At 49.5% G+C, this 23,524-nt stretch overlaps 1 protein-coding gene across 6 annotated transcripts in view; it reads right to left on the bottom strand.

The window, feature by feature from the left end:
• The window catches only part of YPEL2 (yippee like 2), a 65,200-nt gene that overhangs the window by 22,561 nt on the left and 19,115 nt on the right, over positions 1-23,524 (bottom strand). For 5 of the 6 annotated variants that reach the window (XM_018064134.1, XM_018064139.1, XM_018064135.1 and 2 more), the window contains exon 2: positions 18,880-19,193. In XM_018064134.1, the coding sequence (XP_017919623.1) occupies positions 18,880-18,996 (117 nt within the window). In that variant the 5' untranslated portion in view covers positions 18,997-19,193. Of the gene's footprint in view, positions 1-9,496; positions 9,701-18,879; positions 19,194-23,524 lie in introns of those variants that run through there. The other variant, XM_018064138.1, reaches the window with a different exon arrangement.

The raw sequence follows: 23,524 nt of genomic DNA, 5'->3' as shown, positions 1-23,524 counted from the left end.
AGAGGGCTTTCCTCCAAGGTGAAGATGACGAAGAGGACTTGAAACAGCCGCAGCACAACCTGCCTATGCGCACCTCTTTCCCAGGGTTGGATAATAACTCAGTGAGCAGCAGACCCCAAATGCTCGCTACATAATAAGAAGAACAACAGTATCTTGTATCTCCCCTAGTTTGATACCACCTCAGGGCACTGTCTCAGGTATTATCCCTGTTTTATAAGACAGCTGATGGAGACTTCCCTCGTGGTCCAGTGGTAAAGAATCTGCCTACTCATGCAAGGACCATGAGCCACCCCAATGAGAAGCTGCACAGCAATCAAGACCTCGTGCAGCCATAAATAAATAATTTTTTAAAAGATAAACCGATGAGGACAGAGCCACACCCAGAAGTTAAACTCAAAAGCACCCCCCACCCCCGCCCCAGGGGCAGCTCCTTTGTTTGGAAGTGCTGGTGAGCCTGGCCTATTGTATACACATCACTCCCCTACCCACTGATCTTTCCTGCTGATGGGGGTGGAGAGAGGGTGTGGGATCCTTAACAGCACTGGACAGCAACTTTGAAAGCAGAATTTGTTAGTTTTTAAACAAGGACCAGCCAGTTGGACCACCGAGTGGGTGTTCCCATGCAAATTCCAGTGCTTTCAAGTTGCTCCATGAACAGAGCCTACCCAGGACAGCCAGCCCTGTTTTTCTGCAACCAGCTCTTTGATTAGGTCTAGTGAGGGACTCAATTAGCATCATGGAAACACAGAGCAGATTTCAGAAAGGAAAGGTCAGCTGCAAGCCCTAGCATTTGCTATCAGCCATCTGCCAAGCAGGAAGTGCTACTCAGATCTATTTTTAATCATATTCCCTAGGCAAAGGCTCCTGGGAGAATGCACAGGCCAGGCTTATTCCAAGAGAAACATTAAATTGCTACCTTTCTGAACACATTTTTAAATCTGTCTCTGGATACTTGGGGTATTGTTTTAAATATATTCTGGACACCAACTTATATACAGAGGCCCAGTTCTTGGGTACTCTCACACTGACACCTACCTCCAAGGAGGCCATGGTTGGCCTGTATTCTCCCTTCTTGGGAAAATTCCCTGGGACTGTTCGAAGGATGGACTAATTCCATACACCACAGCAATCCCTACAACCAGGTTCCAGGTATTTGATTTGGCTGCAAATGAAGGGGGAAGCGAATGGTAGCTTAAGTCCAGCGTCCACGTCCATTTCCCAGAGCAGTGAGACTGACGAAGCTAACAGGGCAGACCTCCCCGTCACTCTCATTTTTCAGTCCATCTACCACTTCAGAAAGCTACACTAACACCAGTCCCTCTGGCAGGGACTCGACCATGACTCAAGATATGGCCTGGCTACGGAAAGGAGCAAGGTTTCAGCTCGCCTCCCGGGGACCCGGCCTGTGCTGTGGCTGGCCGGCCCGCCCAGGCGCAGGAACATCCTGTCCACTGGCTTCTTCCCTCCTCGACCCGCAGCAGCGTTCGTGTCTCAGTTCCCGCCAGCCCGAGGAACGGGACGTTTCTGCGAGGCCTGGACGGGGAGTCTGGCACAGCCGTGGCAGAGGAGGTTCGAACAGGCTGGGCTTCTCCCAGCCTGCGCACACATGGAACAGAGTTTCCCTGTCTCTGGACGCTCAGGCTTTCTGCCTCCGATTTCCAGCCGAAGGTAAAACCTAAGTGTATGTATGACTGTGCCTCAGCCAAGTCAAGTTCCATCTGCCAACTAAGGCCGGGGGGCCCCACCCAGGGCTCACCCCATCAAACCCTCCAGTGGCACTGTGGGGTCCAGTGTGCCCCATGACAAAGGGCACAACGGGGTCTGCCCGCTGGTTTTACCACCCTCTCCAGCCCAACCCCGCCCTCCTCTTAGGAGCTTATCTGTCAGCGAGCAGCCGATGGGAAAGCTAAGCTGAAAGGGCACCTTGGCTGCGGGATCTTTGCCTGAGAATGTGAAATAAGAGACTGGGTATTTGGGGCAACTTAACACCGGGAGGCGCCCGGCCAGAGGGCTGGGGAGGAAGGGACGGAATAGGCAGAGGTGAGCTTTACAGGAGATCTAACTCCCCCAGGCTGGGGGGTGGGGAGACAGCAGGGCTGGGAACCCAACCCAGTGAGCCTCAGCAGACGTGTCCTTGGGAAAAAAAAAAAGGCCACTGCCCAGGGTCACTCCCCCTGACCCAGTTGGACCACAAATTAATTAGGGCTTCTGAGCCCTGCTGACTCTTGAGTTCCTCTTTCTGGTTTCAGGAGCAAAGGGAGTTAATCGGCAAACAGCTTAAGAAAGAAGAACTCTTCTTGTGCCTGTCTGAGGATCACTGGTGCCCTTCCTCTGCCCCTTCCCCAGTTTGCCACAACTGTGTATGTACCGGGAAACCCAGTAACAAATGAAAAAACACCCCAAGGAAACAGGGGGTGTTGGGTTTGGTCCAAGGGCTAAACCCCAGGAACAGGAAGTTACCTGGAGATTTCAGAGCCAGGCAGACAGCCAGGGAAGGACCAAGAGAGGAGGCTGGGTTCTCAGTTCCTCTGCTAATTCAGAGCAAGAAACAGGGCTCAAGGTAGGGCTCTTAGGGGAGTGGGCTGGGGACGGGGTGCACACCCCATCTGAATTCCGACCCTGGTTCTACCACTTCCATTTCCTAGCTGAGTCCCCTTTGGTCAACTCAGTTCGCCCAAGCCTCACTTTCTTCACCTGAAAATGGAAACGAGAGGAGGAAAGGGAACCCCGCTACACTGCTGACGGGAATGTGCTGGTGGGGCCACTGTGGAAAACAGTATGGAGGCTCCTTTAAAACCTAAAAAAAAGAGATTTGCCATATAAGCCAACAATCCCAGTCCTGGGTATGTATCTGGAGAAAATGCTAATTTGAAAAAGTACATGTACCTCCATGTTCATGTGTGTGCTGAGTCGCTTCAGCCGTGTCTGATTCTTTTCAACACTAGGGACTGTAGTCCGCCAGGCTCCTCTATCCATGGGATTTCTAGGCAAGAATACTGGAGTGGGTTGCCATGCCCTCCCTCCTGCAGGGGATCTTCCCAAACCCAGAGACTGAACCCAAGTCTTGAACCCAAGACTGACTCCTACATTGGCAGGCAGATTCTTCATCACTAGCGCCACCTGGGAAGCCCATATTTACAATTTGAGCCAAGACATGGAAGCGACCCAAGTGTCCATGCCAAATGAATGAAGAAGATGTGGTTCAATGGAATATCACTCAATCATTAAAATACAATGAAATCACACCATGTACAGCAACCTGGATGGACTTGAAGGGCACTAGAGAAAGACAAATACCATGCTAATTGCTTATATGTGGAATCTAAAAACATGATGCAAATAAAGTACTTACAAAACAGAAATAGACTCACAGACACAGAAAACAGACCAAAGGTTACTAAAGGGTGGTGGTGAGGGAGTAGGGAGAGATAAGCTAGGAATTTGGGATTAGCAGATACATACGAATAAATAAAAAGGGTAAACAATAAGGACTTAACTGTACAGCCCAGAGAGCTCTACTCAATATCTTACAATAACCAATAATATGGGCTTCCCTCACTCATAGCTCAGCTGGTAAAGACTCTGCCTGCAATGCAGGAGACTCCAGTTAGATTCCTGGGTCAGGAAGATCCCCTGGAGAAGGAAAGGGAAATCCACTCTAGTATTCTTGCCTGGAAAATCCCATGGACAGAGAAGCCTGGCGGGCTACAGCCCACGGGGTCGCAAGAGTCGGACACTACTTAGTGACTAAACCACCACCACCAAATAACAAGGACTTGCTGTATAGCACAGAGAACCACACTCAATCTTACAATAGCCTATAACGGAGTGAAAGTGTTACTCGCTCAGTTATCTCCAACTCTTTAGCCCAAATAGAGTCCCTCCTTAAACCTGGTGTCCTAGGAGACTTGTTTCCTTCCCCTAGTAGGGGCTTCCCAGTGACATTCAGACCGACAGAATAGAAATCTCTGGGACCTGGAAACGAGCCATTTTATCCCAGGTTATTCTGATGTACTCTCTGACTTGGGAATCACTGCCCAAGCATCTCCCTTTTCCAAAGCCAGTTTCAACTACTCTCAGGCCAAAGACATGAAGGTTGTAGAAGCCACTTAATCTCCTCCACTTTTCCCTGGCCTATACCTCAAAACTACATACACCAAAGTCATCTGAATTCTGCAACTCAGTTCTCCCTTGAAAGTAACAGGGAAAAATCCATACATGCAGGCTGCAACTGCCTGCTTAGTGAGTGAGTGAGCTGCTCAGTGAGTGAGCTCAAGAAGCTAGGTATTCACATGAGAGCGAGCATCTCACCCAGCGAACCAGATAACCCAGGTCCCAGAGTACTTTGAGAGGCTTTCATCTCAGAGTCACGGGTGCTGGGTGTTGGCCAGTGATTTATCTGGCTGCCGTTTAGCTGACAGCATCGCCAGGAATGGACTGAGCTTGGTTATTAATTACAGCCACTGGCTTAATTATCAGCACTTATTAACTTTATACAATATCAACATTCCTCTTCACACAAAGCTCATAGGCATACGGTTTAGAGCAGTTAGAGAGAAGCGGAGTGGAACCAAAGGCTATTACTCCCTTGCTTGGAAACTCTCCGTGGCTCTCCAGAGCATGCAGCATGCAGAACTGCATCTAAACTCCTTCCCTGGCCTTCTGGGCCCATGTGATCCACCCATGCTGACTTCCTGCTTCCCTCTACCTGCCCTCTCCGCCTCTTACCTGTGGTTCTTCAGGCTGGATCTCCTCTGCAATGTCTCGATGCCTCTGCTGGGAATGGACTCCCCTTCCTTGTTCACTTAGTAAACACTAATCTTGCTCTCTGCCCCTGTAAGCAGCCTAAATAATCACCTATTCAAAGCCTGTGTTTCACTACATCCTGTAATAGTTAACTTGTTTCTTTTGCCCACTAGATCATGAGCTGCTTCAGGGCAAGAATTTGATCGTGTCCTATTCTGCATCCCCAGTGCCTCATACAGCAGTACTCAGGACACGCTGAATAGTCAGAGGTCATGTGCCTTATCCAAGGCCACACTCGACATTCAGTGGCAAAGCCAGGCCCTAGGGCAGAGGAGGCCCGGCTCTTCATTCACAGCTCATAAGGGGGTGCTAATGACTCGCTGCCCACGGGGCCCCACACTGTTTTCCCATGGAAGTGATGAGACTACGGGCACCGTCTGGCTCGGGCACCGTGTAACCTCTGGTGGGGACCAGCGCACTAGATGGCTGAGGCTGCAGTTTGGCCCGTGCAGAGGAATTCTCTGGCACCAATCAGACCATGCCACTGAACAGCGTCCATCAACTCCTGTACTATCCCTACCAAATGGAGCCCCCCTGTTGATCTGGGACACCTCTTGAAATCACATTGACCCATTTTCCCAACACCAGTCTCATAACGGTCATTCCAATCATCAACTCAGGGGTCAGCAAACAATCCTCTAGGGCCAAATGGGGTCTCTCACCTGTCTTGTAAATCAAGTGCTACCGGAACACAGTCAGGCTGGCTCGTTCATGTATTTTCTATGACTGCAGACTTGAGGGGCTTCCCAGGTGGCGCTAGTGGTAAAGAACCCGCCTGCCAATGCAGGAGACATAAGAGACACAGGTTCAATACCTGGGTTGGGAAGATCCCCTAGAGAAGGAAATGGCAAACCACTCCAGTATGCTTGCCTGGAGAATCCCATCAACAGAGGAGCCTGGTGGGTTACAGTCCAGAGCGTTACAAAGAGTTGGTCACAACTGAAGCGACTTGGCATGCACACACATAGAGCTGAGTCCAGAAGGTCGGCGAAGCCTTAAATATGTATTACCTGGCCTTTACAGGAAAAGTTTTGCGGACCCCTGATCTAGCTGAAGGAACAGGGAATGAAGACTCCAAACAGGCTCGCCCTGCTACCAAGGGACTGGCTGCCCCCCCTCTGGAAGTCAGTGGACCAGACTGGCTTTTGCATGATGTCATTGCTTTTTTTAGCTCTGGTTCCAGGCCTGGGATCCAGGAGGAGATTTTCCCTATCAGACACACACACACAGGGGCCCGGGGCACCCAAGCACATGACTTGGCTTGGTTTAATGGTGCTCAAGCAATGTTTATTAAACACACAGACAAACAAAGGCCTGTGATGTCCAGCTAGCCTGGGCCCCTAAACCTGAACAACAGTCCACCCTCCCTCCTGTCAGTGTCAAGGTGACTAGTCACACAGGTGTCTGGCAGCAGCCTGGTGACCTAGATTTGTCAGACTTTATCTTATCAGCTTTCCTTCCTGTGTGCTTACCCAGCACCTGCCCCCACAGTGCCCAGGGCAGCCTGGCCTGGTGTTTTTATAGAGAAGGGGAGAGACTGGGAGGACCTCTCGCCTTCCCCACAGATATACTTTGTTTTTGTTTTTTTCTCCTGCAAAGGGGAGGATCAAGATATACGGAGACTTGGAGCTTAGAGGAGCTCCGGGAAGTCTGGTTTTTCTCACTTCCTCTCCCCTTGGGTTTCCTGGGTGAATCTGTCTGGGATGGACCTCAAAGGACTCCTTGGAGCCCCGCCTGCCAAGTGGCACGTCTGACACGTACAGGGGAGGGACTGGCTGTGGGTGAAGCGAGCAAGGCAGCCACCACCCCAGGGCGAGAGAGAGGCCTGATCCTAAGAGGAGACAATCCTCCAAAGACACATGAGAAGGTCTGGTTCAGTGGCCACCTCATACTGCCAGGGAGAGCCCAGGCAGCAGTTTTACAGCTCGGGTCCACACTGCAGGGGGAAGCGGGGGCAGTCGGAGGGCGAGCTGGACACATTTGGCATCTCTTGAAAACCAGGCAAACGGGACAGAAGATGATATGGAAATGCTGGCTTCTCAGCTGCTCCGGACAACCCTCAGGACGGAGCTCCCCACTTGCGCTGCTACCGGCTGCTTCTTCAGACGGGGGGCTTGTTAGGAATCAAAGGCTTCTGGGTGCAAGCTGGGTGAGCGCAAGGCACACGTCTACATGCCACTGTCTCCCCAGTATCTAACAGGTCGGGGGAGCTCACTGAACTCCAAACTGGCAGGGCTCACTTAGTACAGGAGGTTTCACACCGAGCCCTTTTGTTTTTCTGTGTGTGCCCGGGCGTGTCCGACTCTTTGCGACCCTATGGACCACAGCCCGTCAGGCTCCTCTGTCCATGGGATTCTCCAGGCAGGAATCCTGGAGTTGGCTTGCCATTTCCCCAGCCAGGGGATATGCTTCTCTGAGCACGTCATTCGTAAGAGCTGAAGTTACAGTGAAGGCTCTTGGTGGAACCAGTTCTAACAGGGAAGAAAAGGAATTTCCCGGGCCCTCCAAAGGTAAATGATTTCCCTTTTGACAACTGTAAACGGTCCCTTCAAAAACCCAAAGGCGTTAGGAGTGAGGGGTAGGGGAGAGTCAGGGCCATCTGCGCTGCCCCCTGTCATCACTGTGGTCTGGAGGGGAGGGAGATGATGGACTGATGAGATGTTGTTTTTTGCAGCAGCTGGCAGAGCCGTCTCCTCCTCTCTTCCTCCCCACCTCCTCCTCCTCTGAGTCACTGTCCAGCCACCAGCAATAGGCGGGGAGGGGAGGGAATCCAGAGCTGAGGTTCTCCTTGGCAAGACAGCCCTGACCCCAGAGATGGTACTCTGGATCACCGGGTCAAATCCTCCCCTGGGGAGCTGGCTGAGTGCTTTGGGGAAAAAAAGGTACCAGAGATGGTTTTCTTGGTTTTGTTTTTCAAAGATAAGAAAAACAGCATCTCACCCTACCCCCACCGTGAAGCATCACAAGGTCACCCCAACTGAAGAGCAGTTCTGAGCTGCTGCTCACACACTGAGGCCCCGAATGCTCTCCCAGCTGCCTGGGCTGCTGCTGTTATCGCGGTAGTTCGAGGTCTCTGAAACTGCCTGATGTGTGGTTCACAGGCAAAATCACACCACCGTGCAGATTGGAGGGGAAGGGGGCAGGGGGCTGGTTTTTCTGTTTAAACTCTAGAGAGGCCTCCCAGCTACCTGCAGGTACACCCCACCAAGGGCAGGATGGAAGCTGCTGCTGCGGCTGTCCGCCCAGCACAGTGACAGATGACAGTGACAGGACCTGCATGTCTTTCAGTGCCACTTTCTATTCGGGTTTTGCTTAGGGCTTCCCCGGTGCCTCAGATGGTAAAGAATCTGCCTGCAATGCTGGAGACCTGGGTTCTATCTCTGGGTCTCAGAGTTTTCCCCTGCAGGAGGAAATGGCAACCCACTCCAGGATTCTTGCCTGGGAAATCCCATGGACAGAAGAGCCTGGCGGGCTAGAGTCCACGGGGTGGCAAAGAGTGGGACACCACTGAGCAATTAACGCTTTCAGTTTGCTTAGTGATGTGCAGATAACAACATTTACTGAGCATTTCTGACAAGCCAGGCACCATGAGAAATACTTTATACTGATCACCTCACTTAATGTCCACAAAACAATCTTAGAGACATCTAAGATGAACATGACTCCCATTTTCTCAATGAACGCACCGAGACACACAGGAGTTGCTTAGCTACATAACTATTTAGGTGAGGAGGCCAGGTTTGGACCTGGGTAGCCTGACTCAAATCTTACACTGTTAACCACTGAGTTATGTTGCCTCGTATCATCTCCCGCTGCTATCATATTAATAGAATCAGAAGATGGGGAGGGTGGAAGGAAACTTCTGATATAATGCCTCGTTTGGATGGATGAAGAAAAAGGAGAGCCTGAGAGAACAGTCTTGCCCAAGATCACACGGCCTGATCCTGTCCTTCTCCCAGCTGCCAGCGCTCTCCTCTAGGGCTGCCTCTAGCATTTTCGAGCGCCGGTTATGTGGAAGGTGGTAGATGGTGTGTGTGGTGGGGAGGAGGTGGCAAAGTGCAGAGCCAAGAGGCACTCGGTTTCTCCGGGCCTTGGTTTCCTAACCTGTAGCATGATGAGTAGAACTAGAAAAACCCCGGTTCAAAGCCTCTAATACTCAGAGAATCTATGACTCCAGGTCATGTAGAATCTTATTAGGAAACCAGAGGATTACACATAAAAGTACAGGTAACCACAAAAAAATAGACCATATTATTACAAGACAGTCATGACTAATTGCTGAATGAACAACCAGGCAGTGAGTACTACTGATGTTCAGTGGAGGGAGAGGATCCTATAGTCAAGGAAGACATCCTAGAAAATACTTAAGCTGGTCAAGAATGAGCAGACACTAGAGAAAAAGGATTCTCCAGGCAAGAAAAATGACAGGAGGGGAAGAGGAATAGGGTTGACCACCAATATTAGCAAGACCCAGAAAACAGTCAGTGACAAAGGAGCTACCTAGGTCAAACCATGGTTGAGAGGGCATAGACTCATCCAGACCTGTATCCCATTTTGGACTACCCCATCACCTTAGGCAAGTCACTTAATTCCCACCTTGAAGGGCTGTTGTAAAGTAAGGAGTCCCAAGCACATGGTACATCTTCAATAAATAATACAAACGACCAAAGAAGCAATGGTGCAGCTTTACCATTCCAGAGACCTCGGGGGTGTGGGTGCTCCAACAAAAAAACACGGGGATGGGGTTCTGCATCCACCGCCTGCTTTCCAGGAGAGTGCCCTGATGAAGAGTTTGGATTTTCACGAGGAACAAAGCTTGCAATCACCGGTGTCATTCTTGAAGGCCAACACACAAATGCACAGACCAATCTTAGGATTGGAACCTTACAGGCATCTGCAAACCACAGAGTTAATTTTCAGGGTATGCCTCATAGCTCAAGTCAACATTTCCTTTTGGTATTTAAAGCAACCACACAGAAAGGCCCGCACTTGAGCAGATTTGTGCTCCAGCTGCCTGCAGTCTGCAGCAAACAACACAAGATGATTCACTCGACTTGATCTCCAGCGGCTCCTTTCATAATAAATTGGTGAGCAATTCTGCTTATGCCCAGATCATTAATTTTCACAGAGTGTAGGACAGGTCTGCCTTCCATCCAAAGAGGGTGACTTCCCGAACTCAATTCCTCTTGTTCGTGGCTATAAAGGATAGAGCGAATTTTTCTAAGTCCTAGAATGCTCACAGCTCTTTCCCAAGCAGTGGTCAACAGTCTGCACCGGATGATCACCAGGTGCACGAACCGCCTGCAGTCCACTGCGGTGCGTGTGCACGCGTTTTCCCATGTCTAGTTTCTTCTTCAGTAGTTCAGCTACGACACCATGATATCTGCCCCCTGAAAGCCAGGCTCTGGTCAGGGCATTACTTGCTCAAAAGCCTCCAGCGGCACCCAACTGCCAGCAGAATAAAGTCCCAGCTTCTCCCAACAACCTGGCTTCAGTGGGATTCACATAGTTTCTCATTATGTTACCCAAAAGGATGGCTCCTCCCCCACACCCAGGGCCTTCACCTCTTTGTTCAGGACGCTCCTTTTACGAGTCCCTCCCCATCCACTTCCACGCATCTAAGTTCTTGCTTCAAGGGACATCTCAGTGTCACTCCTACCAAGTCTTCCCAGAACTTTTGTTTCTAGAAAGATAGACCTCAAGTGGTTTTTTGATCAAGGATCCTTAGAGAATCTAATAAAAGCAATGGAACCCTCCCTAGAAAAATATGCACATATGCAGAATTAAACATACAATTTCAGGGACCCCAGATGCAGAGCCCCTTATTCTGTCTTTCTCTGAGAGAACTAACAAGTTATTTGCACAGATATTCACTGGAAATTGGCCAGTATTTAAGAGCTGTGCCAGGGGCTAGAAACACAAAGATGACATCACAATCATCTCCATGAGTAGTTCACAGGCTACTGGGAGGTATGACTCACTACACTATGATAAATGCTTTAAGATAAACATAAGGTGTGGGATTCCCTGGTGGGCCAGTGGTTACGACGTGGTACTTTCACTGCTGGTGCCCAGGTTCAATTCCTAGTCAGGGAGCTAATATACCATAAACTTTGAGGCACAGCCAAAAAGATAAGAGAGAGAGATAGCACCTAAGATAAACATAAGGTGAAAGACAGTTATTCTACTGTATCTGAAGGGGACTGGTCCATCTCACAGATCAAAATTCACGGATGCTGAGGTCCCTTATATAAAAATGGCACAGTATTTGCATATAAACTAGTAGATTCAAGTTGGAACCTATGATAAGGAGTTTGGGGACTTCTCTGGTGGTCCAGGGGTTAAGAATTTGCCTTCCAATGCAGGGGACACAGGTTCAATCCCTGGTTGGAGAGCCAAGATCCCATGTGCCTTGTGGCCAAAAAAATAAAATGTAAAACAGAAGCAATAGTGTGACAAATTCAATAAAGACTTTAAAGATCTTCCGGACCCAGGAACTGAACCAGGGTCTCCTGCATTGTAGGTGGATTCTTTACCAACTGACCTATGAGCCACCAGGGAAGCCCGCTATATATATATATGATTCATTAAATTGTTCTAAGGGGGAAGAAAGGGGGGGGGGGTGAATGACTTATCTGCCTGCCAATGCAGGAGACGCTGGAGATGCAGGTTCAGTCCCTGGATTGGGAACACTCCCTGGAGTAGGGAATGGCAACCCATTCCAGTATTCTTGCTTTGAAAATTCCATGGACAGAGGAGCCTGGCAGGCTATAGTCCATGAGGTCGCAAAGAGCTGGACATGTGCGTACATGCACGCATGCACGCACGCACGCACGCACACACACACACACCCCATAACTAGTACTGTGTGCCACCACCCCACAATACATATTTTGTATTCATGCAATAACAGAACACAGCCAGTGAAACAGATGACCAAGTTACAGGCACAGCCCCCACTGCCATCACCCACGTGTATCAGAGGCCTCTGATATCCCGTGAAGGTGGTTCCAACTCTGAACAATTATGCTATACAAATTATACCAGCCTAATTTATGATTTATCTTACCCTGAATTGATTCAATCTCTGCCTCATAGGGAGAAGATACGGTAAGAGATTATATTTTACAATCTCTTTCCACCAAGAAACACTATAACCACGTTCCTTTGTTTGGAGATTTGCTGTACAGACATGGTTCACCTGTCACCCCTTCCTGGGTGGTCAACAGCTCATCTGCAACTCCACCCCCACCCCACACAGCTCCCCCACCCCTCCTCCCGCCACCCCCCCCCAAGTACTAACACTTCATTAGCAGGAGATTAGCGCTTTCAAAGATCAAATAGTTGAGCAAAAGAAGCTTTATGTTGGATATGTGATTCTCTTTACAAAAGCAAAACTGATTGTGTCTTTAAACTGCGGTATTGGTGTATGTTGGAACCCTTCCATAGTTTATCACTTCTGCCTTTACTGCGCCTCAGAAACGCTCTTTAGGAAACTGACAAACATGTGACAGTATTTTGCAAACATTGCAAAAGCAAAGGCACCTGCTGTTTGGCATGGGTCCCGAAATGGCGATTGTTCTCAACCTTTTGTTTCTCAAAACCCATCAATCACTCTGGCCCTGGGTCTCCACGATTTTATAAACAAAAAAGGACATTTTTAATGAGACAGACATTTACATGTTTATACGCAATCTGCCTTTTCCCCCTCCTGCTAGAATGGATAACAAATTTTACTAAATTTTTTTTTTTTGTCAAAAATAACTGTCATCCCTGGAGCCCAAAACTGCTTAACTAATAAAATTACAATTTGACATATTTTGCAAATTAGGTAAGCTCACAGAATTATCTTCAAGACCCATGTTCTTTAGGAATTATGCCATTTAACGTGACATTGCGGTCACTAATACAACTAATGCAATCCACTGCTCATTATAACATTTTCCAGGGCACTTAGAGAAAAAGAAATGTGTAGTTTTTGTTTTTTTTTTTTTTTAGAAATTCTGTTCCTGTATTTATTTTTCACATGAGGTTTTCAGGACAAAAATAACTGCATTAACATTTTGGAGAGTTAGTTTTATTACATGTTGAAGACAAGCTGGCGGGTGGTGGGAACGAAGAGACGTGTCCTTGATAGGTAGAGTTATAGGACTGGACGGTACCCCGCTTTTGTTCAATCTCTAAGTCGTCACTGTGTTTTGGGAGTCACTGGTGTAGAATGCTAGTGCTGAGAAGCAGCGGTGGGTGAGTGGGCCTCTCAGCTGCCACCAGGTCAATACAGGACTTCAGAGCATCTTCCTCCCTGCCACTTTTCTCAGTGATGCTGCATGTAGTGTCTAGGCAGGAAGGAAAAACCCAAAGGCCACCACTGTGAGCCCAAAGGAACCCCACAGGGAACAAAAAGAACCTGCCTCCTAATTAGGCTGCAGCCTCACACGGAGGCCCAGCTGCTCACACGCAGAGCAGTGGAGGGGGGTGAGGTGGAGACTGGGCTGGTCACGGAGTTACCAGCTTCCGACACCTTCCCTCTAAGGACCCAGGGCACTTAGAGCAACCTATGTCCTGGAATGAAGTCAACGTGCCCAAAATGGGTTCACGAGAGATTAGTCCAATTCACCGTTCTTAAGTGGCCTCCTTGCCAGGCCATCCAAGGGCTAGCAGGAAGGAGGTGAGGGAAGGACGAAAGATAGTTTTTCAGGAAAGGCTTTGTGAAGATCCAGGTTGCCGGAATAGATAGTACCCACTGAAGTGAGCATTAGATTGTTTTCACTGGGGGCGGGGGGGGGGGGGGGGAAATGCTCTGATGGAAACTATTATTATTTTATAACCAAAGTGTATTTTTATACTGTGACTTGCACCATTAAGTGAGAAACAACAGCGTGAGCAATTCCTCATGCCAACTCAAAATACCTATGAGTGCAAACACTTCAGCATTTAGACCACAACACCCCCTAAGAAAGCAATTGTAGGAGGCCTCAGCACATTCCCTAGATAGCTCTGTCATCGATTCAAAAAGCAGCACCCCCTCCGGCACCCCACCCCCCCCAACCCCCAGCATCCTACAGAGCAAATGCTGTTACCTTTCTGCCAACACACACAGCTTTGCTGTCCTCTTCTTAGCCTTGCAAATCCAACTCCTGCGCTCCACGTTCTAAAGCAAAACTATCTTGGTATAAAGTCAATTTGCTTAGTGTCAGGAAGTAACAATCCTGTCCACCCATCTCCTTGCCTTTTTGGTTTTTTTTTTTTTTTTTTTTTTTGGGATATCAAGGCCAAGAGAAGCAAAGGGACAACTTTATATTTGCATAGAGCTTTGTGATTTGCAAACCACCCACACATCCATGATCTCATCCAGTCTCATAACAACCTAATGAGGTAAACCTGCTCCCCCGACACTCAAATAAGGTAGGGCTACCTCCTAGGGCTGTTAGGGCCATGGCACGAAGGAAGCATGCAACAAGTGCTAACTACTGGCCATAGACACAGCAAATATTACTCATTTTATTGGTGAGAAATTGAGACTCAGAGGTTAGACAGCTGATTCCAGGCAACGAGGCCTCTAGGAATCTAGAGAGAGCTGGGAAGACAGAAAGCCTAGTGCAGGAGTCTTTCCACCACCGTATCAATACGGACCCTAATTGTTTAAAACCTGACAACTACACATCTCCATGGAGGCTTAGCTACGTTGATAAGAAGGAAGCCTGAAGTCCCGATTTTGTTCCCAGCTCTCTGCTAGCCCCGGAGCTTTAGCTCTCTGTACCTTTGTGTCGCCTTCTCCATAATGAAGGCAGACTCACTTAAAACAAACCAAAAACCCAAACAATGGAATGTCAAGTTTCCAGATGAAAGGCTCTATTACAAGGACAAAGTATCATTTAATTACACTGCTGCTCCAGTTAGTTGCTTCCCAGCTCCTAACTCCCACTGGGTGGATTCTGAAACCGCATAGGAGATTATGTCAAGAGGGGAGAACAGGAGAAACATTCTCTCCCTGAACTTTCTTAAATGGAAGAGAGAAACAAAATGAAAAGAAAGGCCTATTTTCCAGGGAGGGGGCTGGGGCAATGATCTTTCCGTTAAGCAGACTTGCATAAGAAATCTATAGATTATTTAACACCGGGGGTGGCTGTGGAATGAAATAAAGGAATCTTTGTGCGATGCCAGCCACAGTTCCCTCGCTCTCCCCGCAGTCAGGAATTTAACCCAGCTCTTTAAATCATCAAGCCCCAATGCGCCCCATCTGTGCACCGGTTGTAGCCAATGAAACTGAAGCCTGTGCTGACTTTGGCCTGGACTTGTGAAGGAGGCTTTCTACCCCAAAACGGGGCAGGAAAGAGGACATCAAGTCTTTTTTGCTCATCACTTGTCTTCTCCCAAGGCTCAGCAAGAGCCATCCCTCTGTTTATCTGATCATTTATTGAGCTCTTGACGTGGGCCAGGTTCTGACCCAGAGATACAAAGCTCGTAGGATACAGCTCCAGGAGGAAAAGGATGTGTAAGAGCTCCTGGGAGAGAGGAAGGAGGTAAAGAAAAATGATAGTCCAGTGGTTAAGACTCTATGCTGCAGAAATGCGGGGGTTATGGGTTCAATCCCTGGTCGGGGAACCAAGATCGCATAATAGTGTGCAGCATGGCCAAAAAAAGAAAAATGCATGCTCCTGGCTGAGGCACAGAGGCCTGAAATACCCCTACCTGCATATCCAGGGAAATGCTGCTGGATATGCCAAGAGGTTAGAACATTAAGCAAGGAACCCTAACTCTAAAGCTAGGCTCTGCCAGATCATCTAAGGCCATGAAAAAAGTTAGTGAGACTGCAGGTATGCGAGCAAGTAAGGCTTTGAAGGTTGAACTTTATTCTAACTTCAGGATTTTAAGCAGAGGACCTGCAACACCTGATTTACACTTTGAAAAGATCCCTGTGGCTCTTCTTGGAAATGTGCTGTAAGGCGCATGAGTGAAAGTAAGGCGGCCAGGTAACGAGCCCATTGCTGGAGTCCAGACAAGGGAAGACGGTGAAAACTGGCCAGATTTGAAATTTCTTTTTTGAGGGCAGAGCTAACAGGACTTACCTGTGGATTAGATATGGGGACTGAGTGGAGGGGGAGGGGGGAAAGGGGGGCAGTAGTAAGAAAGGAATCAACGATAACCCTTTGGCTTAAAACTCAGCATTCAGAAAGCTAAGATCGTGGCATCTGGTCCCATCACTTTATGGCAAATAGATGGGGAAACAATGGAAACTCACAGACTTTATTTTTGGGGGCTCCAAAATCACTGCAGACGGTGACTGCAGCCATGAAATTAAAAAGACACTTGCTCCTTGGAAGAAAAGCTATGACCAACCTAGACAGCATATTAAAAAGCAGAGACATACATTACTTTGCCAACAAAGGTCCATCTAGCCAAAGCTATGGTTTTTCCACTAGTCATGTATGGGTGTGAGACTTGGACTATAGAAAGCTGAGTATCAAAGAATTGATGCTTTTGAATGGTGTTGGAGAAGACTCTTGAGAGTCCCTTGGACTGCAAGGAGATCCAACCAGTCCATCTTAAAGGAAATCAGTCCTAAATATTCATTCGAAGGACTGATGCTGAAGCTGAAACTCCAATACTTTTGGCTACCTCATGTGAAGAACTGACTCATTGGAAAAGCCCCTGATGCTGGGAAAGACTGAGGGCAGGAGGAGAAGGGGATGACAGAGGATGCGATGGTTGGATGGCATCACTGACTCTATGGACATGAGTTTGAGTAAACTAAGAGAGTTGGTGATGGACAGGGAAGCCTGGGGTGCTGCAGTCCATGGGGTTGCAAAGAGTCAGACATGACTGAGCGACTGAACTGAACTAGAACATTAAGCAAGGAACCCTAACTCTAAAGCTAGGCTCTGCCAGATCATCTAAGACCATGTGCACCAGGCCAAAGAGGTAAGACATCAACTCTGAAGGCCATTACCACCCCCACAGACTCCCTTCTGCTCACCTTACAAGGCCCAGCTCAAATTTCTTCCAGAAATTCTTCCCGAACACACTCAAAGTCATTGCCCTCTGTTCTTTGAGAACTCAAGACGTGACTTCTTGGACAACCTGTATGCATCTCAACTTCTCCATCCATATAATATATGACTTGCATCACCTACCTCAAAGGTGTCTTAGGAGGGATGAGTGAGATACTATTTATACAGTGTTAGGCAGCAGTCCTTTGTACTCTGAAGGTACCTACACACAGTTACCTCCATTTCTTAGGACACAGCAACTCTCCCTGAAGTTAAAAAGACATCTTGGCTTCCTCTTTCTCTGGAGACTTCCAGGAACAGGACAACTCACATGTTTTTCCCCCTCCAAGCTTGCCCCCTTCCAAAGCAAAGAGGACTGACTACTTCTCTCTTCTCTCACTGACACAGCCTCCCCGCATCCAAACCTCTAGAGTCAGGGGCTTCCCAGAAGATCCAAGAGGAATCAGAGAGAAGATGAGTCGGTTGACAGGGGAGGAAGCTATAGACCGGCCAGAACACGAGGGGGCACCGAGGAGCATGAACAGCAGAGACCTAGAGGTGGGCAGGTGGGCCCGGGGCCTGGCCTCCGAGGGCTCTGGGGTGACCCCCGAGCCTGGGAGGGGCCTCGGAGGAGCAGCTCTGGCCGCAGCCCTGACTTGAGGACCGCGGCCACCAGACGCGGCTCTTGGAGCGGCTCCTCCGCTTCCTGTCAGGCCGGCCAGCTGGACGGCACCGCTCCGGGCCTGCCGGACCTCCCTCCCTCCCTCCCTCGGGCGGGGGCTACCGAGCCAGAGGCGGGGAGCGGGGCGCCATCTTTTCTAGCACTTCTTGGAAACAGATCAAAAACACTGTTTTTTTTTTTCTTTTTACTTAGTCTGAGTTAGCACAAAAGTTTTTTTCACTTCAACGGTATGAAGTCTACGTTCTAGAAGCGTGAAAGTGAAAGTGGTGTTCTTAGCCGTGTCTGATTCTTTGCGACCCTGTGGACTGTAGCCCACCAGGCTCCCCCGTCCACAGAATTCTTCAGGCAAGACACTGGAGTGGGTAGCCATTCTCAAAGAATGCTTTTTTTTTTTTTTTAATTGGAGGCTAATTACTTTTCAAAATTGTGATGGTTTTCGTCACACATCAACATCTAGGAGCATCAGGGACACGTATGTCCCCTTCCTCTTGAACCCCACTCCCGCCTCCCTCCACAGCCCACCCCTCAAGGTTACCAGGAACACTGGCTTTGGGGTCCCTGCCTCATACACGGGCCACCTACAAAGGGACAAGCCCCCCTGAGCTCCTCTTCCTTTTCATGCAGCCTAGCGAAGCTGTTTCTCCTCCCTTGGGAAGTTACAGCCAGGAGGGAGGGAGCACCCTGAGAATGCTGCTTGCAGGAGCCGGGGTCTGGACTACCACAGGGACACTCGGATGTTTGTTATGAATAATAATCCCCCACCCCAGCTTTAGGGAGCGGTTGCCAAGGCTCCTCAGGGAAAACGGGGTTCCCGTCTTTCTTCTGATTGTGATCAAATGTCATGCCATGTTACCTCATGTAGAAGCCTTACAGGGACCCACAAACCAGTGGGTCAGCTCTTCACCAAGCCACTTGTGATTCACCCAAAGGTCACCCACTTTAGTAACTAAATCATCTGGTAACTGTCCCTGGGAGCTTAAAAAGCAATATTCCCTCTCTCATTTCAGCCATTAACTGCCCTCACCTTTCTCTCTCCTACCTACCACTTTTCTTAGAAGTCCTTTCCAGGCAGGCAGCCCCCTACGGTGAGTTCATCTGCCAACCCAGGCCAGGCCACCTGGGTGCAAGGCTTCAATCACTCCTTGGCCCCTCTCCCCACGACCTGGGGATGTCAACAGGGATGACACCCACTTTCCACAGTTACAGATTAAACTAGTACTGTACCCCCCCAACTCCGAGTTCTTTCTTAGTTTTGAGTGAGACAGCCACGCAGATCCGCCCTCCCTGGACAAAAGGAGGAATACGAACGTCCCGGGCCCTTTGGGAGAGCTTGTCCACCTCTGCAAACCCGGAAGCCCCCTCCCCCGAGGTCGGCAAGGAAGGCCTCCAGCGAACATGTACCTTGGAAATAAGTTCGTCATGATTGGCCAAGTGGGCTCTGCAGTGAATGCAGCTGTAGGTCCGGTGGCAAGAAGGCAGATAAGCCTGGAAAGTCTTGGATCTGGTCATCTTCACCATTGGCGCTGCTGAGCTGGGGGTGAACTCTGGGGTGGCCCACGAGGCACTCCCACAGGACGGGTCGCACGGGAAACACCGGAAGACGCAGGTAAAGGCCGTGGTTTGGCGGGGGGTGGGTGTGCGGCAGGCTCCACACACTGGTGATGTCTTCAGAGGAAGGACCCTCAAGCAGAGGTCTCGGGCTGGTTCTCAGCAGCCTGCAGGGCCAAGATAAGCAACCATCATTAGCTAGATGGAGCCGGGCTTCCTGTAGAGCCAGTAGGGTCCAACTGCCACCTGAGAGAGGGCAACATTTAAAGCATAAAATGATCCCCCTTCTGTGTTCTTACATTGTGCCAAGATGCCCAGTGAGTAAGAAAGAAACCGGTGGAGATCCCACTGTTGCTGCAGTTCTAGCGCTGGAGATTCAGTGTAGCCTCAGGGCTCTCAGGAGCTACCCTGCCAACGTCCAGCAAACTGGCACGATCACCACCCCCCAGGAAGCCCTAGACATGGTGATTGTTTCATCGCTAAGTTGTGTCCGACTCTTTTGCAACCCCATGGACTGTGGCCTGCTGGGATCCTCTGTCCATGGGATTTCCCAGGCAAGAACACTAGAGTGGGTTGTCATTTCCTTTCTCCAGGGGATCTTCCCAACCCAAGGATCAAACCTGCATCTCCTGCATTATAGGCGAATTCTTTGCTGAGGGAAACTCACAGCTATAGAAAAGGCCAGGCTTAAAGACATGCCACCTACGGCCCCAGGAGAGGACCCCTGGGGGTCCCGTTTTCCTGCTCCAACCAAGATAAATGACTTCCCTACAGTCAACAATCACAAACAGATTTGTATTCATCTCCAAATGCCAGGAGTCCTCCAGCAGTTGAAATCACCATCTGAAGAGGCAACAAACCCCAAGTCTCTTTTGAGTATAAAGGAAACACAGGATACAAAAGATCAAGTTCCCAACCAAGAGGATCCCTCATGGCCAGGCAGTCCTTTTGAGAAATGATTCTCTTTGTAATATAAGGGCTTCCCTGGTGGCTCAGACAGTAAAGCGTCTGCCTGTAATGCAGGAGACCCAGGTTCAGTCCCTGGGTTGGGAAGATCCCCTGGAGAAGGAAATGGCAACCCACTGCAGTATTCTCGCTTGGAGAATTCCGTGGATTGAGGAGCCTGGTAGGCTACAAGTCCACAGGGCCTCCAAGAGTTGGACACGACTGAGCGAGTTCACTTAGCTTCGCTTCGCTTCTCTTTGTAATACCTTGCCCAGAAGGAGATGCTCAGCGCATCTGTTTTTAACCAAGTAAAATGAAGGCAACTAATGGCAGAATCAATCTGACCAGAATTTCTCTTCAACACTCAAACTCTCCATTACTCACCACACAGGAGCAAGCACTCCTCCTACCACAGCCTCAGCTTTGTGATTCTCATGGGGAACAAGGACACAGAGAAAGCGGGGTGGCTCCCGGGGTATGTCCAGTTAAAGGTCTGAGGGCAAACCCCAAGCTCTGAGACCCACTCTGCTTCTCTGTGGCTCGCATACCTGAGGCTTCTGGATCTACCTATTTCCTGGGCTTCACTCTTCACAAACGGGGGTGGTGTTCCCACTTGCCTACCTCCCAGGAGAGCCAGAGTGTTAATTAACGCCTGCGTCATGCTTTGAAGATAAAATTATTTAGAGACATGGGGGAGGAAGACAAACAATCTCAGATCTTCCTTGCTGCATTATGCCTGGGATCCATCTGGATGTTCGGACAAAGCCCGCCAATCACGGTCTTTCCCCTCCAAACCTCCACTGGAACCAAAGCTTCAGCAGGAAAGCCGCCTCCTCCCTGGCATCCTTCCCGCTGCAGCGTCCCTGCAGGCCTCTATGCACCTGGGGCACTCTATAGCCTCCTGAGTGGCTAACACCCCTGGCCAGCACTAGGCTCAAGGACAGCAGTGGTCACCATCTCTCGCCCTGCATGTCCCTCGAGAGCTGAGCCAAGTAAGCTCCACACCCAGAGTGACCAAGTGGTCACATGAAATGTCCAACTGCTGAAGGGGTTCAGACCTAGAGGGGCCCAGGCACAGGGTCTTGGCTGCTTGAGTCTCCCACCGCTAACTTTAAAGAGGAATAATCGGGGACTTCCCTGGCAGGACAGTGGCTGAGACTTCGCACTCCCAATGCAGGGGGCCTGGGTTTGCTCCCTGGTCAGGGAACTAGATCCTACATGCCGCAACTAAAAAGAACCCATGTGCAGCAACTAAGACCCGGCACAGCCAAATAAATCTTAAAAAAAAAAAAGAGTCATCAAATTAAACAGCATCATAGAAATACTTGAAGAATATGGGAGGGGCAGGGGTAAGAGGGGCTTCCCAGGTGGCTCCAGTGATTAAAAAAAAAAAAAAAAGAAAACCTGCCTGCCAACACAGAAGATGTAAGAGATGAGGGTTCAATCCCAGCATCAGGAAGATCCCCTGGAGAAGGGCACAGCAACTCACTCCAGTACTCTTGCCTGGAGAACCCCGTGGACAGAGGAGCCTGGTGCGCTATAGTCCATGGGGTCGCAGAGTCGGACACGACTGAAGTGACTCAGCACACGTGCATGGATGGCGGTCAGAATTCACCCCAGCTTTGCCTCGGCGTGCGGCCTGGCCATAACAGGAGACAACACAACCCCTTGGATCAGAGCCCTCGCATATCACCCTAAGCTTACTCTGCAAACGCTAAGGTGAGTGGTCCAAACCAAAGCCCACAGTGGACCAAGGCTGTTGGCTGTTGAAGTGTTGCAGGGGGTAGAAAGAGCCAAGGACCCTGCTTGGGGTTTCCTGAAAGATCCTAGAACTTTGCAACACTCCTGTGTCGTTCTCAGGAATGGCAGCATTTCCAGGAAAGGAAGTGGTGAAAGGTCAGGGGGTAGGGGTCAGGAACAGGAAAGCCAGGGCAGGGGAAGCAGGCGGGAGGCTTGCCCCAGGCCAGGAGCTCCTGAAGGCCAGGGCCCCCGCTGCCCAGTGGAGAGCAGGAGGAGCACCAGCTGGCCTGTCCGCCTTTTATCCAAACTTGCGGGAAGGCGAGGAAACAGTGAGCCCTGGCTGCCAGTCTGGGTTTACAGAGCAGCCCCAGAGTCTGTTTCCTTACACACGCAGACGGCTTCTGAATTATGCATTTCCCCAGAGCAGAATTCTTTTCTCACTTCTCTTCTGTAGGAAACCCCCCAAAAAAAGTTCACAGGCAGGGATTTCTGGTTTTGCTCAGCTTCAAATGTGAATCTCAAAACTTACGCAAACCTTTGGAGAAACTGGCATTCACGGTCTGCATTAAACAGGCATGCGTCACATACGAACACATTCATCCAGCACAGAACTTAAGAAGAGAAAAATGGACTATGCAAGCAACATCACAGGCTGCCTGGTGCTGGAAAAGCCCCGAACAGCCTTGGACTTTGCTCTACAGTTGCTCTGCTCCTTGCAAAGTCTCCACTCATTCCTAGGAATTGACAGGAACCCACAAAAGGTGACTCCTTCCCCAAGACAGAAAGAAAGAAAAAGTGGCTTGCTGAAATATGAACCTTGTTCAACTGCTGCAGGGCAAACGAGAAGGAATAAGAGGGGGAAAGTGGAAAGCAAGGGGAAGGGGGATCAAGAGCGGGGTCCTGGAGCCTGAGAAGAAAGGAAAGAATGGGCTGAGTCAGAAAAAGTGAAGAGCTGGAGACCAAAAAATAATCACCACTTACTGTCTCTTCCCCTCTTAAGGCCGAATATTAAAAGCTGCTTCTTTAAAAAGCGGTCAGTTTTTTAAAAGGAAGTAAAAAGAAGTCAGTTGTTAGGAAGGAAGATGAAATAGCTTTGTTTTTGTTTTTTTTTTAAGGAAGAAATTAAGGCTACAGGGCTGTAGAGCTCACCACATTTTAATCTCTGGCCTCCAGTACCTGCTAATGGGGCCACAGGCTCCATGGGGCTTCCTGAGTCCACCTTGCTGAACACATTGTGGAGTTTAAATTGATTTCCAACAATAATCAAATGAGCTCAATATTTAAAAGCCTCAGGGCACGTGTACAAATTAAACACCATTTTAAGCGAAGTAATAATCCATCACAGTGGAAATTAAAGGGAGATTTGCTACCACCTCCAGCTGGCCCCTGCTGGTCGGTGTGGAAAGAAAAGATGTGAACTATTATGATTAAAAACAAAGACCTCGGATACACCACGCTGAGAGCCAAACTCACAGGGAGCGCACAGCGAACCTAGACATCCCACCTCATGGACTGGGCTTTTCCACCAGAAGCCACGACTGCAGGTGGAACTCAAAACAGAACCTTCCTCCCTGCAGGTGGAGGGAGGGGAAGGAGGTACCGAGCCCTCTGGTCGAACAAGGCTGCTTCCGCCCCAGCCACAGGACAGGACCACCCCGAGGTGTGGTCGCTTCTTCGTGGGGTGTTGTTCTGGAGGAAGGCAGGCAAAGACTGCCTGGAAAAGAAGTGGGCTCTGCAATCAGAAACCGGTGGTAGGGGACTTTCCTGGTGGTCCAGCGGTTAAGACTCCCTGCTTCCAGTGAAGTGGGTGTGG

This window comes from Capra hircus, chromosome 19 (assembly GCF_001704415.2).
Source record: "Capra hircus breed San Clemente chromosome 19, ASM170441v1, whole genome shotgun sequence".
Lineage (NCBI taxonomy): Eukaryota > Metazoa > Chordata > Mammalia > Artiodactyla > Bovidae > Capra > Capra hircus.
Note: the sequence above shows the minus strand (reverse complement) of the source record. Positions and strands in the feature narration are given on the sequence as shown.